This window comes from Mauremys mutica, chromosome 15 (assembly GCF_020497125.1).
Source record: "Mauremys mutica isolate MM-2020 ecotype Southern chromosome 15, ASM2049712v1, whole genome shotgun sequence".
Lineage (NCBI taxonomy): Eukaryota > Metazoa > Chordata > Testudines > Geoemydidae > Mauremys > Mauremys mutica.
Genome location: NC_059086.1, coordinates 5,327,219 through 5,343,097, shown reverse-complemented (window position 1 = coordinate 5,343,097; position 15,879 = coordinate 5,327,219). Strand labels below are relative to the sequence as shown.

The 15,879-nt window shown below is 57.3% G+C and overlaps 1 protein-coding gene across 2 annotated transcripts in view; it reads right to left on the bottom strand.

The window, feature by feature from the left end:
• Positions 1 to 218: 218 nt before the first annotated feature.
• The window catches only part of PRKD2 (protein kinase D2), a 32,881-nt gene continuing 17,220 nt past the window's right edge, over positions 219 to 15,879 (bottom strand). The window contains exons 5-19 of one of the 2 annotated variants that reach the window (XM_044989084.1): positions 15,245 to 15,446; positions 14,156 to 14,236; positions 13,749 to 13,902; positions 13,459 to 13,576; positions 7,800 to 7,877; positions 6,614 to 6,884; positions 5,969 to 6,021; positions 4,735 to 4,807; positions 4,203 to 4,309; positions 3,651 to 3,812; positions 2,779 to 2,877; positions 2,125 to 2,392; positions 1,602 to 1,687; positions 792 to 941; positions 219 to 683 (exon numbers count right to left, since the gene is read on the bottom strand). In XM_044989084.1, the coding sequence (XP_044845019.1) occupies positions 666 to 683; positions 792 to 941; positions 1,602 to 1,687; positions 2,125 to 2,392; positions 2,779 to 2,877; positions 3,651 to 3,812; positions 4,203 to 4,309; positions 4,735 to 4,807; positions 5,969 to 6,021; positions 6,614 to 6,884; positions 7,800 to 7,877; positions 13,459 to 13,576; positions 13,749 to 13,902; positions 14,156 to 14,236; positions 15,245 to 15,446 (1,920 nt within the window). In that variant the 3' untranslated portion in view covers positions 219 to 665. Of the gene's footprint in view, positions 942 to 1,601; positions 1,688 to 2,124; positions 2,393 to 2,778; positions 2,878 to 3,650; positions 3,813 to 4,202; positions 4,310 to 4,734; positions 4,808 to 5,968; positions 6,022 to 6,613; positions 6,885 to 7,799; positions 7,878 to 13,458; positions 13,577 to 13,748; positions 13,903 to 14,155; positions 14,237 to 15,244; positions 15,447 to 15,879 lie in introns of both variants that reach the window. The other variant, XM_044989083.1, reaches the window with a different exon arrangement.

Here is a 15,879-nt window from a genome sequence, read left to right as displayed (position 1 = left end):
TATGCCCTCAAAAGCCTTCACCCATAGCTCAGGCCCCTAACACCAACCCCATGCCCTTGGGACACCCCCCTGTCCTAACCATGGGAGCCAAGTACATCCTGCACCCTCCCCCCACTCCCCAGCTACCGCGCTGGGACCCCTCAGTCACCCTCAGGTCCCTGACATGCACCTGGGACTCCGCCCCCCTCATGCCCTCAGCCCCCGATCACAGTGCCAGGCCCCCACCCACTTCCCCAGGAGCCTGGGCCCCTGCCAGGCCCCCTCCCTGAGGCCCCAGGGCCTCTCACCCCGTCCTCTTCTGTTCCATTCTTGCACTGGCCGGGGCGCCACGGGAGCCGAGGGCCGTCCAGATGGGCACCAAGCGACCTCAGCAGCCGTGCCAGGCGTCACGCCATGTCCTGGGGCCCCCAGCCCATCCCCGGGCCCCCACCTGCCTCTCCTCAGCCCTAGGGGCGCCTGCTCGGGGGCTCCCGAGGGTGGCCCCCGTGGGCAGGGGGGGGCATGCAGGTAGGCGGGCGGGGGAGTTCTTCACAATGCACCAGTCGGGAAAAGGGAGCCGTCCTGTCTGCTCTGGTGCCAGCAGGGGGAGCCACGTCTCCGCCGCACAAAGCGGGGGCAGGGGTGTCCTTCACCCCATCCCCGGGGGTCCGTCTTGTCCCTCCCCCTCAACCGGAGCAGGGGGGGGGTCTTCTCTCTGCCACGGGGTGCGGGGGCCAGGCTCACAGAATGCTGACCCTCTCTGTCAGCCCCTGCAGCTCCCCCTCCCCCTCCTCCTCCTCCTCCTCGGGGGGCGGCCCCCGGGGGGCCCGCAGGTGGGCGGGGTAGGGCAGGGTGTGGTCGGCGGCGAACTGCTCCCAGCGGGCGTCGTCGCTCTCGTGGGTGATGTAGCGCTCGGCCATCTTGGTCTCTAGCTCCCGTAGGTCCAGCCACGTCTGGTAATCCTGCAGGGGCAGCAAGGGGTTAACAGGGACCCGGTGCATCACTGCTGCCCCCTGCTGGACAACACCAGGACCGCCCTGCACTGGGCCAGCAGGGATGTGTCAGTATAGCCCCCCAGCGGACAACAGCAGAACTGCCCTGCACTGGGCAAGTTGAGGTGTGTCACTGCTGCCTCCTGCTGGACAACACCAGAACTGCCCTGCACGGGCCAGCTGGTTTGTGTCAGTGCTTCCCCCTGCTGGACAACACCAGAACTGCCCTGCACTGGGCCAGCTGGTGTGTATCACTGCTGACCCCTGCTGGAGAGCACCAGAACCGCCACCTCTAGCTGGCTCCATAATCCCTTCTGCTGCCGCAACCAAGAGCAGCGGCTGCAGGACCATACTGGGCACAGAGGCAACAGCAGCAGGCCTGTGTAAGAGGGCAGTGGCATCTAGTGGTTAGAGCAGGGGGCTGGGAGCTGGGATTCCTATGTTCCATTCCCAGGTTTGGGGCAAGTCCCAGCCCCTCTCCGTGCCTCAGTTTCCCCACCTCTCCATAGCGATAGCAACACTCTTGCTGAGCGTTCCCTTAGGTGACGGCTCTGGACCTAGGCAGGGCTGGGGGACGCTGCCGGGTCTGGGGGGAGGCTGTCAGGCCCCAGCTGGGCCATCTCTACATACCTGGAGCCAGGGGTGACTCAGGGACTTGTCCACGCTGTAGCGCTTCCTCATCTTCACCTGGAGCAGGTTATTGATCAGGTCGATGGCTGGAGGAGGAGAGAGCATGGGGGAAGTCATGGAGCAGCCTGCGGGGGCAGTAAGGGCCCGAGTCTGCCCTGGGGAAAGCCACGGGGTGTGGGGATAGTGGGTATGGTGCCCCAGCAACACAGGCCTTCCTGCTGGGGGTGCTGTGCTGCAGGGATGGGGGTGGCAGTTGGGGGTGTTGCCGCCTCGCAGGCAGTCTGAGCCTCCCCCCTCCCCCTGCCATTTGAGCTTGAGGTGCAAACCCCATAGCTGGGAGTGGCTGGGTCCTGCCACTAGGAGGCAACGAGACACACACACCCCAAACCACAACACACACTGAGGCAGGTCCTCCAGCGAGAGCCCCCCTCAACCCCCAGGGCAGGTCCCTCCGGCCGAGATCCCCCCTCCCCGCAGGGCAGGTCCTTCCAGCCGAGATCCCCCCTCCCCGCAGGGCAGGCACCTCCGGCCGAGATCTGGCGCCAGGGGTGGGGCGGGTACATGAAGGCGGCGTTCTGGATCTGGTCGTTGATGTCCTCGTCCTCGTTGAAGGGGAAGGTGCCGCTCAGGCTGACGTACATGATGACACCCACAGACCACATGTCCAGCGAGCGGTTGTAGCCCTGGTTCAGCAGCACCTCGGGGGCCAGGTAGGCCGGGGTGCCCACCACCGAGCGCCGGAACGACTTCTCGCCGATGATGCGGGCAAACCCGAAATCACACAGCTTCACCTGGGGGAGCCGGGGGAGGGGTCTCAGCAGGGGGCGCTCTCCCCCTGGCCCCGATGCCCCAGTGAGGTGCTAGGGGGCGCTGTGCTGCAGGGAGCGGGGTGGGGGGCTCTCTCCCCAATGCCCCAGGAGTCGTGGGGGATGAGGGGTCTCCACGGTGGGAGATGGGGGTGTCACAAACAGCAGAGGGGAAGAGGGAGTGGGAAGGGGTCCCTGCAGAGGGCAGTGGGGGGGGTCTCACATGGGGGAAGGGGGTCCCTGTGGAGGGGGGTAGGGCAGTCCAACCTGGGGGTGGAAAGGGGGGTCTCATGTGAGGGAAGGGGCCACATGGAGGGGGAGGGGTCCCTGTGGAGGGGGGTGGGGCAGTCCGACCGGGGGGGGGGTCTCACCTGGGGGAAGGGCTCGGCGGAGGCCAGCAGCACGTTCTCCGGTTTCAGGTCGCAGTGGACGATGTTCTTGAAGTGCAGGTGCCGCAGGGCCACCAGGATCTGCTGGGACGGGGCAGGTCAGAGGTTGCGCGTGGGGCCAGGGCTGCCCCAACAGCTTACGGGGCCCTTCCCCCCATCCGCCCAGCAGGGGGCCCCCCAGGGGCTGGAGGGGGCACAGGGCGCAGGGGGGACAGAGCAGCCTGGGGGGCGGAGGCCTGACCCCGCCAGCTGGAGGGAGGGGAGGGGGCGCTGCCTGTTCCCCCTATACCCCCCCGTCCCCTCCAGGGAGGAGCTGAGGGACCAGGCTGGCCTGGGGCACCCCAGAGGGCAGCAGGGACACGCCCCGAGCAGAGCTCAGCCCCTCCAGCCAGACAGACACACAGCGCAGGGCCGGTCCCCTCCAGACAGACGGACACTCAGCGCAGGGCCGGTCCCCTCCAGACAGACGGACACACAGCGCAGGGCTGGTCCTCTCCAGAGAGACGGACACACGGACACACAGCGCAGGGCCGATCCCCTTCAGACAAACGGACACACAGCGCAGGGCCGGTCCCCTCCAGATGGATGGACACACAGCGCAGGGCCGGTGCCCCCCAGACGGACAGACGGACAGACACACAGCGCAGGGCTGGTCCCCTCCAGATGGATGGACACACAGGGCAGGGCCGGTGCCCCCCAGACAGACAGACAGATGGACACACAGCGCAGGGCTGGTCCCCTCCAGACGGACACACAGCCGCATGCCCCTGGCCCATCCTGGTGAACTCCCCCACCCAGTGGCCCCGGGGACAAGCCGCAGTGCTGGGGCAGTTCGGGGTGGGGGGGTGTCTCACCTGGGTGATGAGGAATTTGGTGAGCCTCTCGGGCAGCCGGCCCTTCTCCGAGGACAGGATCATCTCCAGCATGTCCCCGTGCAGCTTCTCCATCACCACAAACACCTTCTCGGGCGTCTCGAACATGCACTCCAGGTTCACTATGCCTGCGTGGCGGAGGCTCTGGGGGCCGGGGACAGGAGGGATAAAAGTGGGGGCTGGGGGCAGGGAATCCACCCGTCTGCCAGCCCCACCCCCGCTTGGGGCTGGTGACCCCCATGAGCCACCCAGCTCCAGGCAAACCCCAGCCCCATGTGCTGCCTCCCCCGGCACAGCCTCCCCCAGAGCGGTCGGCTCAATCTACATCTCCCTGCCCTGCTGGGACCTGGGCTGAGACCTGTGCAACTCGCTGCAGTGAGCAGCAACCTCGGGGCCAGCTTTCAGAAATGCCCCTAAGCCAGTCAAGCCCCAGGACCGCCGAGGCGGGCCCCATGGGGGTGGGGGTGCTCTCTCCAGAGCCAGGGAGCGATTTGCTGAGCATCGTCACTGTCTGTCCATCCGTCCCCCTCTCACCTGCAGGATGGCCACCTCGTTGCGCAGCTGGCTCTCCTGCTTCGTGGGGAAACGCAGCTTGTCGATCACCTTCACTGCCACGTCCCGGCCCGACTTACGGTGCTTCCCTGGTGAGGGCCAGAACAGAGGCATTAGAGTCCTCGTCCCAGGGGATCCGGCACCCCCTGCAGGGGAGAGGCCCCATGTCCCATTGCCCACCCCCTGACCCTGCCATTCCCCCACTCTGGGGGTAGACTGGACCCAGTGCCTCCTTGAGTTGAAAGGCCCCATGTCCCATTCCCAACACCCCAAACCAGCTAATCTCCCCTATCCAAAATAGGGTTGGACACGGGAGTCTTCTTCCATTTCCCTTCCGAACTGGTCTGCAGCATCCCCGTGCAGCCATTAAACAGCCCCCACCAGTGCTCCACCCCAGAGGCAGCTGCATCTCAGTGCACTGCTGGTTGAGCGATCCCTGTACAAACACCCACCGCACCCGACCCCAGAGGTTCTCAGTGGCAGGCCCTGCATCCCGCCCTCCCCCTGAACCCACCTCCATAGACAACTCCAAACTGCCCTGAGCCCAGGACCTCGTCCGGGAAGATCTGGTAAACTGTGGCTATGTCCTGCAACGGCACAAGAAAAAGGGTCATGTCGGCCCATCCGGGGTGGGTGGGAGGGTGTCCAACACATGTAGGGGCGGGGCATAGAGACAGACGGAGTCCCAGATTGAGGTGTCGATAGATTTGGTTTCAGAACACACTGATACATTAAACAGTAATAAGTCACCAGGACCAAGAGTTTTGAAGGGACTCAGATGTGAAATTGCAGAACTACTAATTACGGTAGGTAACCTATCGCTTAAATCAGCCTCTGAACCAGACGACTAGCAGAGAGCTAATGTGACACCGAGTTTTTAAGAAGGCTGCAGAGGCAATTACAGGCTGGTTAAGACTAACTTCAGGACGAGGCAAATTGCTTGAAACTAGAGTAAAGAACAGAATTATCAGACACCGAGATGAACACGATATGTTGGGGAAAAGTCAAACACGGCTTTTGCAAAGGGAAATCACGCCTCACCAATCTATTAGAATTTTCTGAAGGGGTCAACAAGCATGTGGACAAGACTGACTGGGTGGATATAGTGTACTTGGACTTTCACAAAGCCTTTGACGTGCTCCAGGAGTTCTGAAAGAACTGTCAACAGTTCTGAGATTTTGCTTCAGCTAGCAACTAAAGTACCCTCAGGTGAATTTCATCTGACCGCTCGAATATATCTATCTTATTTAACCTTTTTTCCTCCCCTATTTTGGCTTGCACTTCTTCCCTTGCGTTGTTATCATTAATTGTGTTACGTCTCTGGTCACAAATTAACCTTTTCAGAGGCCACTGAAGCAGAAGAGGCATAAACGCCTCCGCTTTCCCGAGGTCTCCTGTTACTAGTTCTCCTTCCCAGCTAAGGAGAGGGCCTCCACTTTCCTTCATCTTTCTCTTGCTCCTGAGGTAATCACACAACCTCTTCTTATTGCCTTTTATGTTGCTTGCTAAATGTAGCTCATTTTGTGCCTTAGCCTTTCTGGTTTTGTCCCTACGTGCTCCTGCTATTCCTTTGTGCTCCTCCTTAGCCATTGGTCCATGTTCCCACTCTTTATATATAGACAAAGAGCCATGGGGTGGGGGGAACCCCTACTCACCACATTCTCCTGGGTCTGGACATACACAGAGAAGGGGCGTGGCAGAAAGAGAGGGGGCGTGGCAGAAAGAGAGGGGGCGTGGCCCCTACTCACCACATTCTCCTGGATCTGGCTGTTGGACACGGAGATCCTGAGCGATGCCTGCCCTGGGAAGGGAAAAGGGGCCTTTGATTAGGAGCTGGCACCAGACAGGCCTGGCCTGAGCATGAAATCCTACATGGGGAACGGCGTGTCAAGTCCCCGCCCCCTTCCCAGTCCCTAACCCTGATCCCCGGGGAGCTGCAGCATCTGAGGACTGAGCTCAGGACCGGCTCGGTGTTCCCCAGGTGAGAACAGTGTCGCCCCCTGCAGGGCAAATCACCTCCCACACGTGGGACGCTGCCAGGCTAGGCCCAGAAGGGTCTGACAGGATGCTGGTGCTTCGGGCTGGGCTCCCAACAGGGACCAGCCTGCACTCGGATGGGAGACACCCGGAGCGCTGCAGGGAGCAGTGATGGTGACCTGAGAGGTGATGCTCTTTAGGACCCCGATGTCCCAGTGTGGCACTAGGTGGCACTAGGGGGCGCTGTGCTGCAGGGACCAGGGTGGGGGCTCGGTAGGGGGCGCTCTCCCCTCGCAGTCAGCGCTGGCCCCAAGGACCCAACACGGTGCTAGGGGGCGCTGTGCTGCAGGGAGCGGGGAAGGGGGCGCTCTCCCCACTGCCCCAGACCCATCCCAGGCCTCGGGGCGCTCACTCACTGTGGGGGGCCTGTCCCTGAGGATTGGGAGCATCCTGCAGAATGACGGGCATGAGGGCCTGGCGGATGGCGCTCTCCCAGGCCATGGCCACTTCCAGCCCAACCCCGCTGTGCTGCTGGCTGGCGGTGGACGGGGCCGGGGCGCAGTTCTCCCCGACATAGTAGGTGGCGTTGGCCGTGACGATCTCGAAGCAGTGCGGGTTGCCGCCCGGCGGCACCAGGGCGAAGGTCTGGGCCGGCTCCACCGCCAGGATCTCAGACAGCGGGATTTCCTGCAACGGGAACCCGCCCGCAAGCTCAGGGGCAGAATGCAGAGTAGCTCGGCCCAGCTTTGGCTTCTGGGCCCTTTGATTTCCCTCTGAATTTTCAGGGTTTCCCCCGCCCCATTTATTTCCCTCATTTTCTCTTCCCCAAACACACACCATTTTTTTTGTTTGAAAGAAAGAAAGAAAGTTCTTTCTTTTATTTCCCCACAGTGGGAAATAAAGGAAATATTTTTGTAAAATGTTTTAAAAAACAGAGAGAAATTCAGACTTTTGAAAACATTTCCCCCCAAAACTTTTCAAGTGGAAAGTAGGAAAAGAGTGGAATCTCCCCTCCTCCTTCCCCCCACAACACACACTTTCACGTCCCACCAACTTTTTCCAAGGGGAAGGAAACGAAGGGGCAGGGGAACTCAAGAGACAGTGGGAATTTGACATCATTTCAACATACAAAAAAAAAAAAACACGGGTGCCTTTTTGCTGAGAATTTCCATTAAAAAAAAAAATCCTCAACAATTAAACTTTTTTCCTTTTTTGGTGCCAAAAATGTCTTTTGACGGAAAAAGGACTTTTTTGTCCAAAGATTTTTGAGCAGCCTGAGTCATCAGTGTGGGGCCGCTGACACAAAGGGTGTGGTGACAATACACACACACACACACGGGATTTACAGCGTGAAACTCAGTAGAGGAGCCGCAGAACCTGATCAGCCAGGCTGGGGAAACATCTCCCCAAGAGAAGGGTTGGGGACACTGAAACCTACAAACCCTGGGATACAGTCACCTGGGATACCCCACCTCCCTAGGAGGAACAGACAGTTGGGGATGACTCTGCCTTGGGTGGGGAAGGGCTCGGTGGGCCCTGAGGGGGCATCTCCATCTCTGCTGGGGGAACAGACTATCAGGGACAATTGCTCAGGGCACTTACCTTGTAGTAGCGGCTGGAGGTGTTGTTCTGGAAGAGCGTGATACACTTGCAGTCCAGCCGCCAGTAATGACGCTTCCTCTGGGGAGGGGAAAGAAATGAACTTAGTTCCCATGGGGGTGTCTACCACTGCCTGGGGCTGGCGGCTCGGCCCTAGGCAGACGGTCACAGCCCAGCTCCGGGGGGGAAGTGGGGTCCCCCTCAGTTCATCTCTACCCCTGGCCGGGATCATGATCCTGAACCAGCCAAGATTCGCTTAACTAAAGTACGTTACACACAGCTAGTGGCTCAACAGTCTAATATGGTTTAACATCCCATTCCACCTCCCTTCCGACCACGTGCGCTATTTACACTGTCACGCCGTCTGTGCCCTTCACAGCGGCTCAGTTTGTCACATCTCTCTGAAACCTGCTGGTTTTCTAGTTACACGACCAGAACGCGGAACGACTCGGCCATCTGGCTGGCCAGCAGTTGCAACGACAGACCGTGGTCGATTTGGAAACCTTGAGGAGTCTTCTTGTCCTGCAGCCGCCATCTGCACAGTTTGCTCTTGCTGAGGAACAAACTATCAGTGTTGACGGTTTCTGCTGACGTCTCCACTGTGGGTCTCGATCACATATGATTTGAGCGCTTAATTCTTTTTCTTTATGGCAGCTGGAGATGTTCATCCTTCTTCTCTACCCAATTGGACGTGAACACAGTCACCAGGTTCTCTAACTAACTGAGTGACGTCTGTTATAAAAGTTTCAGAGTGGTAGCCGTGTTAGTCTGTATCAGCGAAAACAACGAGGAGTCCTTGTGGCACCTTAGAGACTAAACAAACTTATTTGGGCATACGCTTTCCTGGGCTAGAACCCACTTCATCAGATGCATGGCGCGAAAAATACAGGAGCAGGTATAAACACATGAAAGGATGGGAGTTGCCTTACCAAGTGTGAGGTCAGTTTAAGGAGACAATTCACTTAACAGCAGGATACCAAGGGAGGAAAATAACTTTTGAAGTGGTAATGTAGTGCAAGTAGAGTAGGGGTGTGAGGGGACGAGAGCTGAGGAAGCGTTGTTCTAAGTCAGCCATAAAAATGTTGGCAATGTAGTTCCTGAGGAAACTACAATCCTTTGGTGATCTTCCAAAAAACACCATCCTACCACTATGGATACGGAAACTCTCTACACGAACGTTCCACACAAAGATGGACTACATGCCATCAGGAATAGCATCCCCGATACCATCACGGCAAACCTAGTGGCTGAACTTTGTGCCTTTCAGATTTGGGGACTATTTCAGATTTGGGGACAATTTATACCTTCACGTCAGCGGCACTGCTATGTGTACCCGCATGGCCCCTCGGTATGCCAACATTTTTATGGCTGACTTAGAACAATGCTTCCTCAGCTCTCGTCCCCTCATGCCCCTACTCTGCTTGCACTACGTTCATGACATCTTCATCATCTGGACCCACGGGAAGGAGGCCCTTGAAGAATTCCACCAAGATTTCAAGAATTTCCACCCCACCACCAACCTCGGCCTGGACCAGTCCACACAAGCAGTCCACTTCCTGGACGCTACTGTGCTAATAAGCAATGGTCACATAACCACCACCCTATACTGGAAACCTACTGACCGCTATACTTACCTACATGCCTCCAGCTTCCATCCAGACCACATCACATGATCCATTGTCCACAGCCAAGCCCTAAGATACAACCACATTTGCTCCGATCCCTCAGATAGAGGCAAACACCTACAGGATCTCTATCAAGCGTTCTTAAAAGTACAAGACCCACCGGGTGAAGTGAGGAAACAGATTGACAGAGCCAGAAGGGTACCCAGAAGTCACCTACTACAAGACAGGCCCAACAAAGAAAGTGGCAGGACGCCACTAGCTGTCACCTACAGCCCACAGGTGCCAACTTTCCCTGGCGCCGGTGGGTGCTCGCGCCCCCCGCACCCTACCCACGGCCCTGCCCCGACTCCACCTTTTCCCCGCCCCTGCCCTGACCCCATCGCAACCCCTTCCCGAAAGTCCCCGCCCCAACTCCACCCCTCCCTGCCCCTATTGGGCTCCTTCCCCAAATCCCTGCCTCAGCCCCACCTCTTCCCCGGGCACGCTGTGTTCCCCCTCTTCCCCCCTCCCTCCCAGCCACGCGAAACAGCTGCTTCACGGCGCAAGCACTGGGAGCTTGGGGGGGAAACGTGGGCACACGGCGTGCTCAGGGAAGGAGGCGGAGGCAGAGGGGAGGCAGAGGTGAGCTGGGCGGGGAGCTGCCAGTGGGTGCTGAGCACCCCCTAGTTTTCCCCTGTGGGTGCTCCAGCCCCGGAGCACCCACGGAGTCGGCGCCTATGCTACAGCCCCCAACTAAAACCTCTCCAGTGCATCATCGAGGATCTACAACCTATCCTGAGGGACGATCCCTCATTCTCACAGACCTTGGGAGACAGGCCAGTCCTCGCTTACAGACAGCCCCCGCACCCTGAAGCAAAGACTCACCAGCAACTACACACCACACAACAAAAACACCAACCCAGGAACCAAACCCTGCAACAAACCCCGGTGCCAACTCTGTCCACACATCTATTCAAGGGACACCATCATAGGACCTAACCATATCAGCCACACCATCAGGGGGTCGTTCACCTGCACATCTACCAATGTGATATATGCCATCATGTGCCAGCAATGCCCCTCTGCCATGTACTTTGGCCAAATCGGACAGTCTCTATGCAAAAAACAGTAAATGGACATAAATCTGACATCAGGAATCATAACATTCAAAAACCAGTAGGAGAACACTTCAACCTCTCTGGTCACTCAATAACAGACCTAAAAGTGGCCATTCTTCAACAAAAAAACTTCAAAAACAGACTCCAACGTGAAGCTGCAGAACTGGAATTAACTTGCAAACTAGATACACCAGATTAGGCCTGAATAAAGACTGGGAGTGGTTGGGTCATTACAAAACCTAAACTTAATTTCCCCAATACTAATTTCTCCCTACTGTTACGCACACCTTCTTGTCAACTGTCTGAAATGGGCCATTCTCATTACCACTTCAAAAGTTATTTCTCCTCCCTTGGTATCCTGCTGTTAAGTGAATTGTCTCGTTAAACTGACCTCACACTAAATTTGTTAGTCTCTAAGGTGCCACCAGGACTCCTCGTTGTTTTTGTTATAAAAGTGTTCGTTAGCTCTTTTAGCCTTTTTACGTGATTTGGCTATTCTCTTCGCGACGGGACAATCTGGAGATAGGCTATTTTCCAAAGTCGAAACAGTAGCTCTGAGTTGTCTTCCCATCAGGAGTTGCACTGGACTGGATCGTCCTGCAGCAGGATTTCCTTGGCTGTCTGCCCAGCTCTCTCAGCCTCTCCATTGCTTGTGGGTTATGTGGGCTGCTGGGAATATGATCAAAATCATATTTCGTGCAGAATAACTTAAATTCTGCTGCGGCGCTTTGTGGTTCGTTTTCCATCGCTGGTTGTTTTGAATGCCAAAAGGAGCGAACGGGCATGTCAGTTTCTCGATAACACTGCAACATGTTACGTCTTTCAAGGACGTTATCTCTATATACCTGGAAAAACAGCCCACAACAACCACAAAACGCTATCCTCTGAATTTACATAAATCTGCAGCTAATCTCTTCCATGGTCTGTCTGGTAGAGGTGTTTGTACACTGTATGATTCAGCATTGTCTCTTGCATTGATTTGTCCTGGATCTCCTTTCAAAAGACTATCATCATCAAATCCTCCGTCGAGTTCTTCCACCCTCCTCGCTAGGCCCATCATGGCTAGAGTGGCCAGATAGCAAGTGTGAAAAATCGGGACGGCGGGTGGGGGGAGGGGTAATAGGCACCTTTATAAGAAAAATCCCCAAATATCAGGACTGTCCCTATAAAATCGGGACATCATGGCTGCCACGTTGTGGCTGGGTCTTTGATCTGACTCTGAACCCAAAGTTCTTGTCTCTGTACGTTGTTTCTGTGGTGAACTGGCCCCTGCAGTTCAGAGCTACATCAGGTGACTTCAGCTCTGGGAGAAGTCAAAGGTGATTGTAAGTCCCTTCTGAGATGACTGTGACATCAGCTCCTGAGTCAATTTAAAGTCAATATTCTTGCCATGAATATTTAATTTCATTCTCCAGGCAGGTTCTACATCATCACGAGTGATAGATCCCAGAAGCCATGTTTCTTGATTGTCTGTAATACAGGTCAATTCCCTGACTGCTTTGGTGAAGCAAACAGCTGCAAAATGTCCATATTTGGTGCAATTATTACACCATGCGCCTCTAGCTGGACGTGCATCATCATAGTGTAGACCGAGCCTAAGCTACTTTTAGGTTTTTCAAGTTGCTCCTGCCTTTTGTTCTGATGTGTGACTAATTCTGACTGTTTTGCTCTCTGGATAGCTGTGGCTAGGGTTAAATCTCTCCTCAATCGTAGCTGCTGTGAAAGATTTTTATCTGTTAACCCAACAACACGCCTGTCTTTGATATTTTCATGTTTTGCATTCCCAGAAACACAGTTTTCAGTCAATGCATGCAGAGCTCTTAAAAACTTTGAACATTTCCCCCTGGTTCTTGAATTCTCCGGTGGAAACATGCTCTTTCATACATCACTTTTCTCTGAGGTATAAAGTATGCATCAAACACAGCCAGAACCTTTTCATCATCATCTCTGTGACTGGTTTCACTAAAGTCAAAGGATTTAAAGACACACTCTGCCTGCTTCCCCATAGCACACACTAAAGACGATACCTGGATAGCTTCAATTTCTTTCTGGAGCTTAGCACCAATGCAAGATCTTGTAAAATCTTAGAATCAAAGAATATTAGGGTTGGAAGAGACCTCAAGAGGTCACCTAGTCCAATCCCCTAGTCAAAGCAGGACCAACACCAACTAAATCATCCCAGCCAGGGCTTTGTCAAGCTGGGCCTTAAAAACCTCAAAGGAAGGAGAGTCCACCACCTCCCTAGGGAACCCATTCCAGTGCTTCACCACTCAACTAGTGAAATAGTTTTTCCTAATATCCAACCTAAATCTCCCCCACTGCAACTTGAGACCATTGCTCCTTGTTCTGTCATCTGCCACCACTGAGAACAGCTGAGCTCCATCCTCTTTGGAAACCCACTTCAGGCAGTTGAAGGCTGCTACCAAATCCCCCCTCACTCTTCTCTTCTGCAGACTAAATAAGCCCAGTTCCCTCAGCCGCTCCTCGTAAGTCATGTGCCCCGGGCACCTAATCATTTTCGTTGCCCTCTGCTGGACTCGCTCCAATTTGTCCACATCCCTTCTGCAGTGGAGGGGAGGGGGGACCAGTTGTCTCCAGTCTGTCCAGTGTGAAGGTTTGTCAAAGATAAAGTTCTGTGGGGCTTTGAAGAGGGGCATGCTGATGAGATCCTGCAACTTTTTGTTTTTTCTGTCTGCAACCTTGGCTGCTGTTGCTTCTGTTTCTGTTCTTAGTCGCACTCCTGGCACCTCCTCATTCTCCTGCACCAGACCTGGCCCGGCTGCGGAGCTCACTTACCCACCCCGGCTGCATCCACCAGGTACAGCTGAGGTTAGCTTACTCGCAGCACCACCTCGTGGCGGTGCAGTATAATACAGTTTAGCAGCCCATGACAGCCAGCTCTTGCGCCTGGCTTCCCCGGAGGAACTGGTCCCCACTCACCAGGGTGTCTTTGCTGCTATAGTGAACCACCCAGCCTTCCTTCAGCGCTGTGCTCGACCTGCGGGTTGTGTGCCGCACCGACTGCACCACCCGCATCAGCGGAATGTAGCCCATGGCGCTGGGGGGGAGAACAACCGGACACGTTAGCTGCGGGGGGGTGGGGGGAGAGGAGGCAGGGAACCTCAGGGCTGGGCTAACGGGGATGGGGTGAGCTGCGGACTCTGGCCCTGCACCCAGGATGCTGGGGAGGGAGGGGCAGGGCAGGGGCAATTCGGAGGGCAGGGCTGTACCCCTGGGATTTGCTGGCGTCGTCGTCAGGGTCGTCCCCTCCGTGGAGCTCGTTCTCCGAGTGGGAGCCGGGGATAATGCCCGAGTCGTCCGATTCGTCCATCAGCGAGTTCTTCTCGGCGTCACTCAGGTCGCTGGCGTCTTCCATGGGCACATCTGGGGGGAAGCACCAGAGTCCGTGGGGCCCTGCCGGTGCCAGGCTGCAACCCCAGAACTGCCCCACAGGACCCTGCCAGGCTGGGATCCCAGCCCATGGGCAGGCAGGGGGACGAAGGAGACCCACACGCTGTATGAGCCAGGCCTAGGGCTGGATCCTCACCCCCAGTCCTGTCCCCCTCCCCAGCCCCCGGGCAGTAGCGCCAAGACACCGTCCCACCATCCCCTCCGCCCGCGCACGGCTGCCACTCACCCCCGCCGTTGAAGAGTGTCTCGCCCAGGCAGTCATTGGGCACCCGGGTGGCACAGCGCTTGTGGCAGTTAAACTTGCAGTCTGAAAGAGGGGGGAGCATCAGGAGGGCGCCAGCATGGGGGTCTCCAGCCCCGTCTCTCCACAATCCCGCCCCCCTTCCCAGGGGGCGCTGTGCAGCGGCAGGGACGGTGCCCCCACCCTCCCGGGGAGATGGCAGAACAAGACACGAACCCCCTCCCCGACACCTTGCACCAGCCAGGCTGCGAGCCCCAGGGTCTCAGCCAAACCCCCCCCAGCCGTGTCCATTCCTGCCCCTCCCAAAATCTCCCCCTCCTGTGGTTGAGGGCTTCTCCTCCACTTCCCATCCCCTCACTGCTGTTGCTGTTCTCTGTCAGACAGCTGCCACGTCCCACCCCAGAAGTAGCTGCCTGTACAGTGCCTGGCACAAGGGGGTACTGGTCTATGACGGGAGCCCCTTGGAACTGCCATAACACACCTAATAAATAAGAATAATTTCAGAGCGGGGTGGAGCCATTTCTGTTCTATAGCCAGTATCCTGGCCGCCCTGCCAACCGAGATCAGACCCATGGGCCCATCTAGCCCAGTATCCCGCCCCCTCCCGGTCACCCCGGATCAGACCCATGGGCCCATCTAGCCCAGTATCCCGCCCCCTCCCGGTCACCCCGGATCAGACCCATGGGCCCATCTAGCCCAGTATCCCGCCCCCTCCCTGTCACCCCAGATCAGACCCATGGCCCATCTAGCCTGGTGTCCCACCTCTCAACAGCAGCCAATTAAAAAAGCTTCAAAGGAAAGCACATTCACTCCTCCCTTTTAGGGGTGGGTGTGGAGCGGGTGGGGAGAATCTCCTTCCTGTCCCCTCTGACACTCATCCCAGGCCCTGAAGCATGAGAATGGAAGCCCTTTCCCATAAAAATGCCCAGCCCCTTCTTACATCCAGCTGCACCGCTGGACCCTCCAGTGGCAGGGAGTTCCACCGGCCGTGTGCGCCCAGCGCTCCCCTCTCCTTTCCCTACCTTGGCCCATGGCTGATTCCCACCTGACCCCCGCTCTCCCTTCCCCACTCACCTTTGCACTGCAGGCCCTGGCGGAAGAGCCCCTTGAGCAGCTTCTTGCAGAACTGGCAGACGGTGGGGCGGGTGTACGAGTGGATGAGGAAGGTGTGAGGCACTTTGACCTTGGACAGGAACAGCTTGTCCAGCTCGATGGGGCGGCCAATGTAGGAGGTGCTGGTGAGCCGGCGGGGCAAGGTCTCCATGGAGCTCCGGCTCTGCGGGGCGGGGGGGGGGAGGGGGCATTATAACCCACGGAGGCAAGAGCTCCGTGCCCCAGAGCACAGGCCCCGTGCCCGGCCCCCTACCAGCCACGGGGGAGGGGGAGTCAGGTTCCATGGCCAACCCAGCGCTGCAGCAGCCACAGAGGGGGCCAGTTAGCACTGCCATGGGACGGGGAGGGCAGTTAACGCCCTTGGGGGTGGGGGGTGGGACTTCCAGCTGGGGACCCAGTACATTGAGAACTGGGTCGAGACTTGAACTTGTGACAAGGGCTGCCCATCCACCCCCACCCCCACTCTTCCTGGGGCATGACCCTTGGTCATGGCCAGCCACGACTCTAAACTACCCAGCAGTAGTGAGGATGGACCCCAGACCGCTCCCATCCCCAGCACCCAGACCCTGCCCCTCCAGCCTGAGAAGAATCTCCCT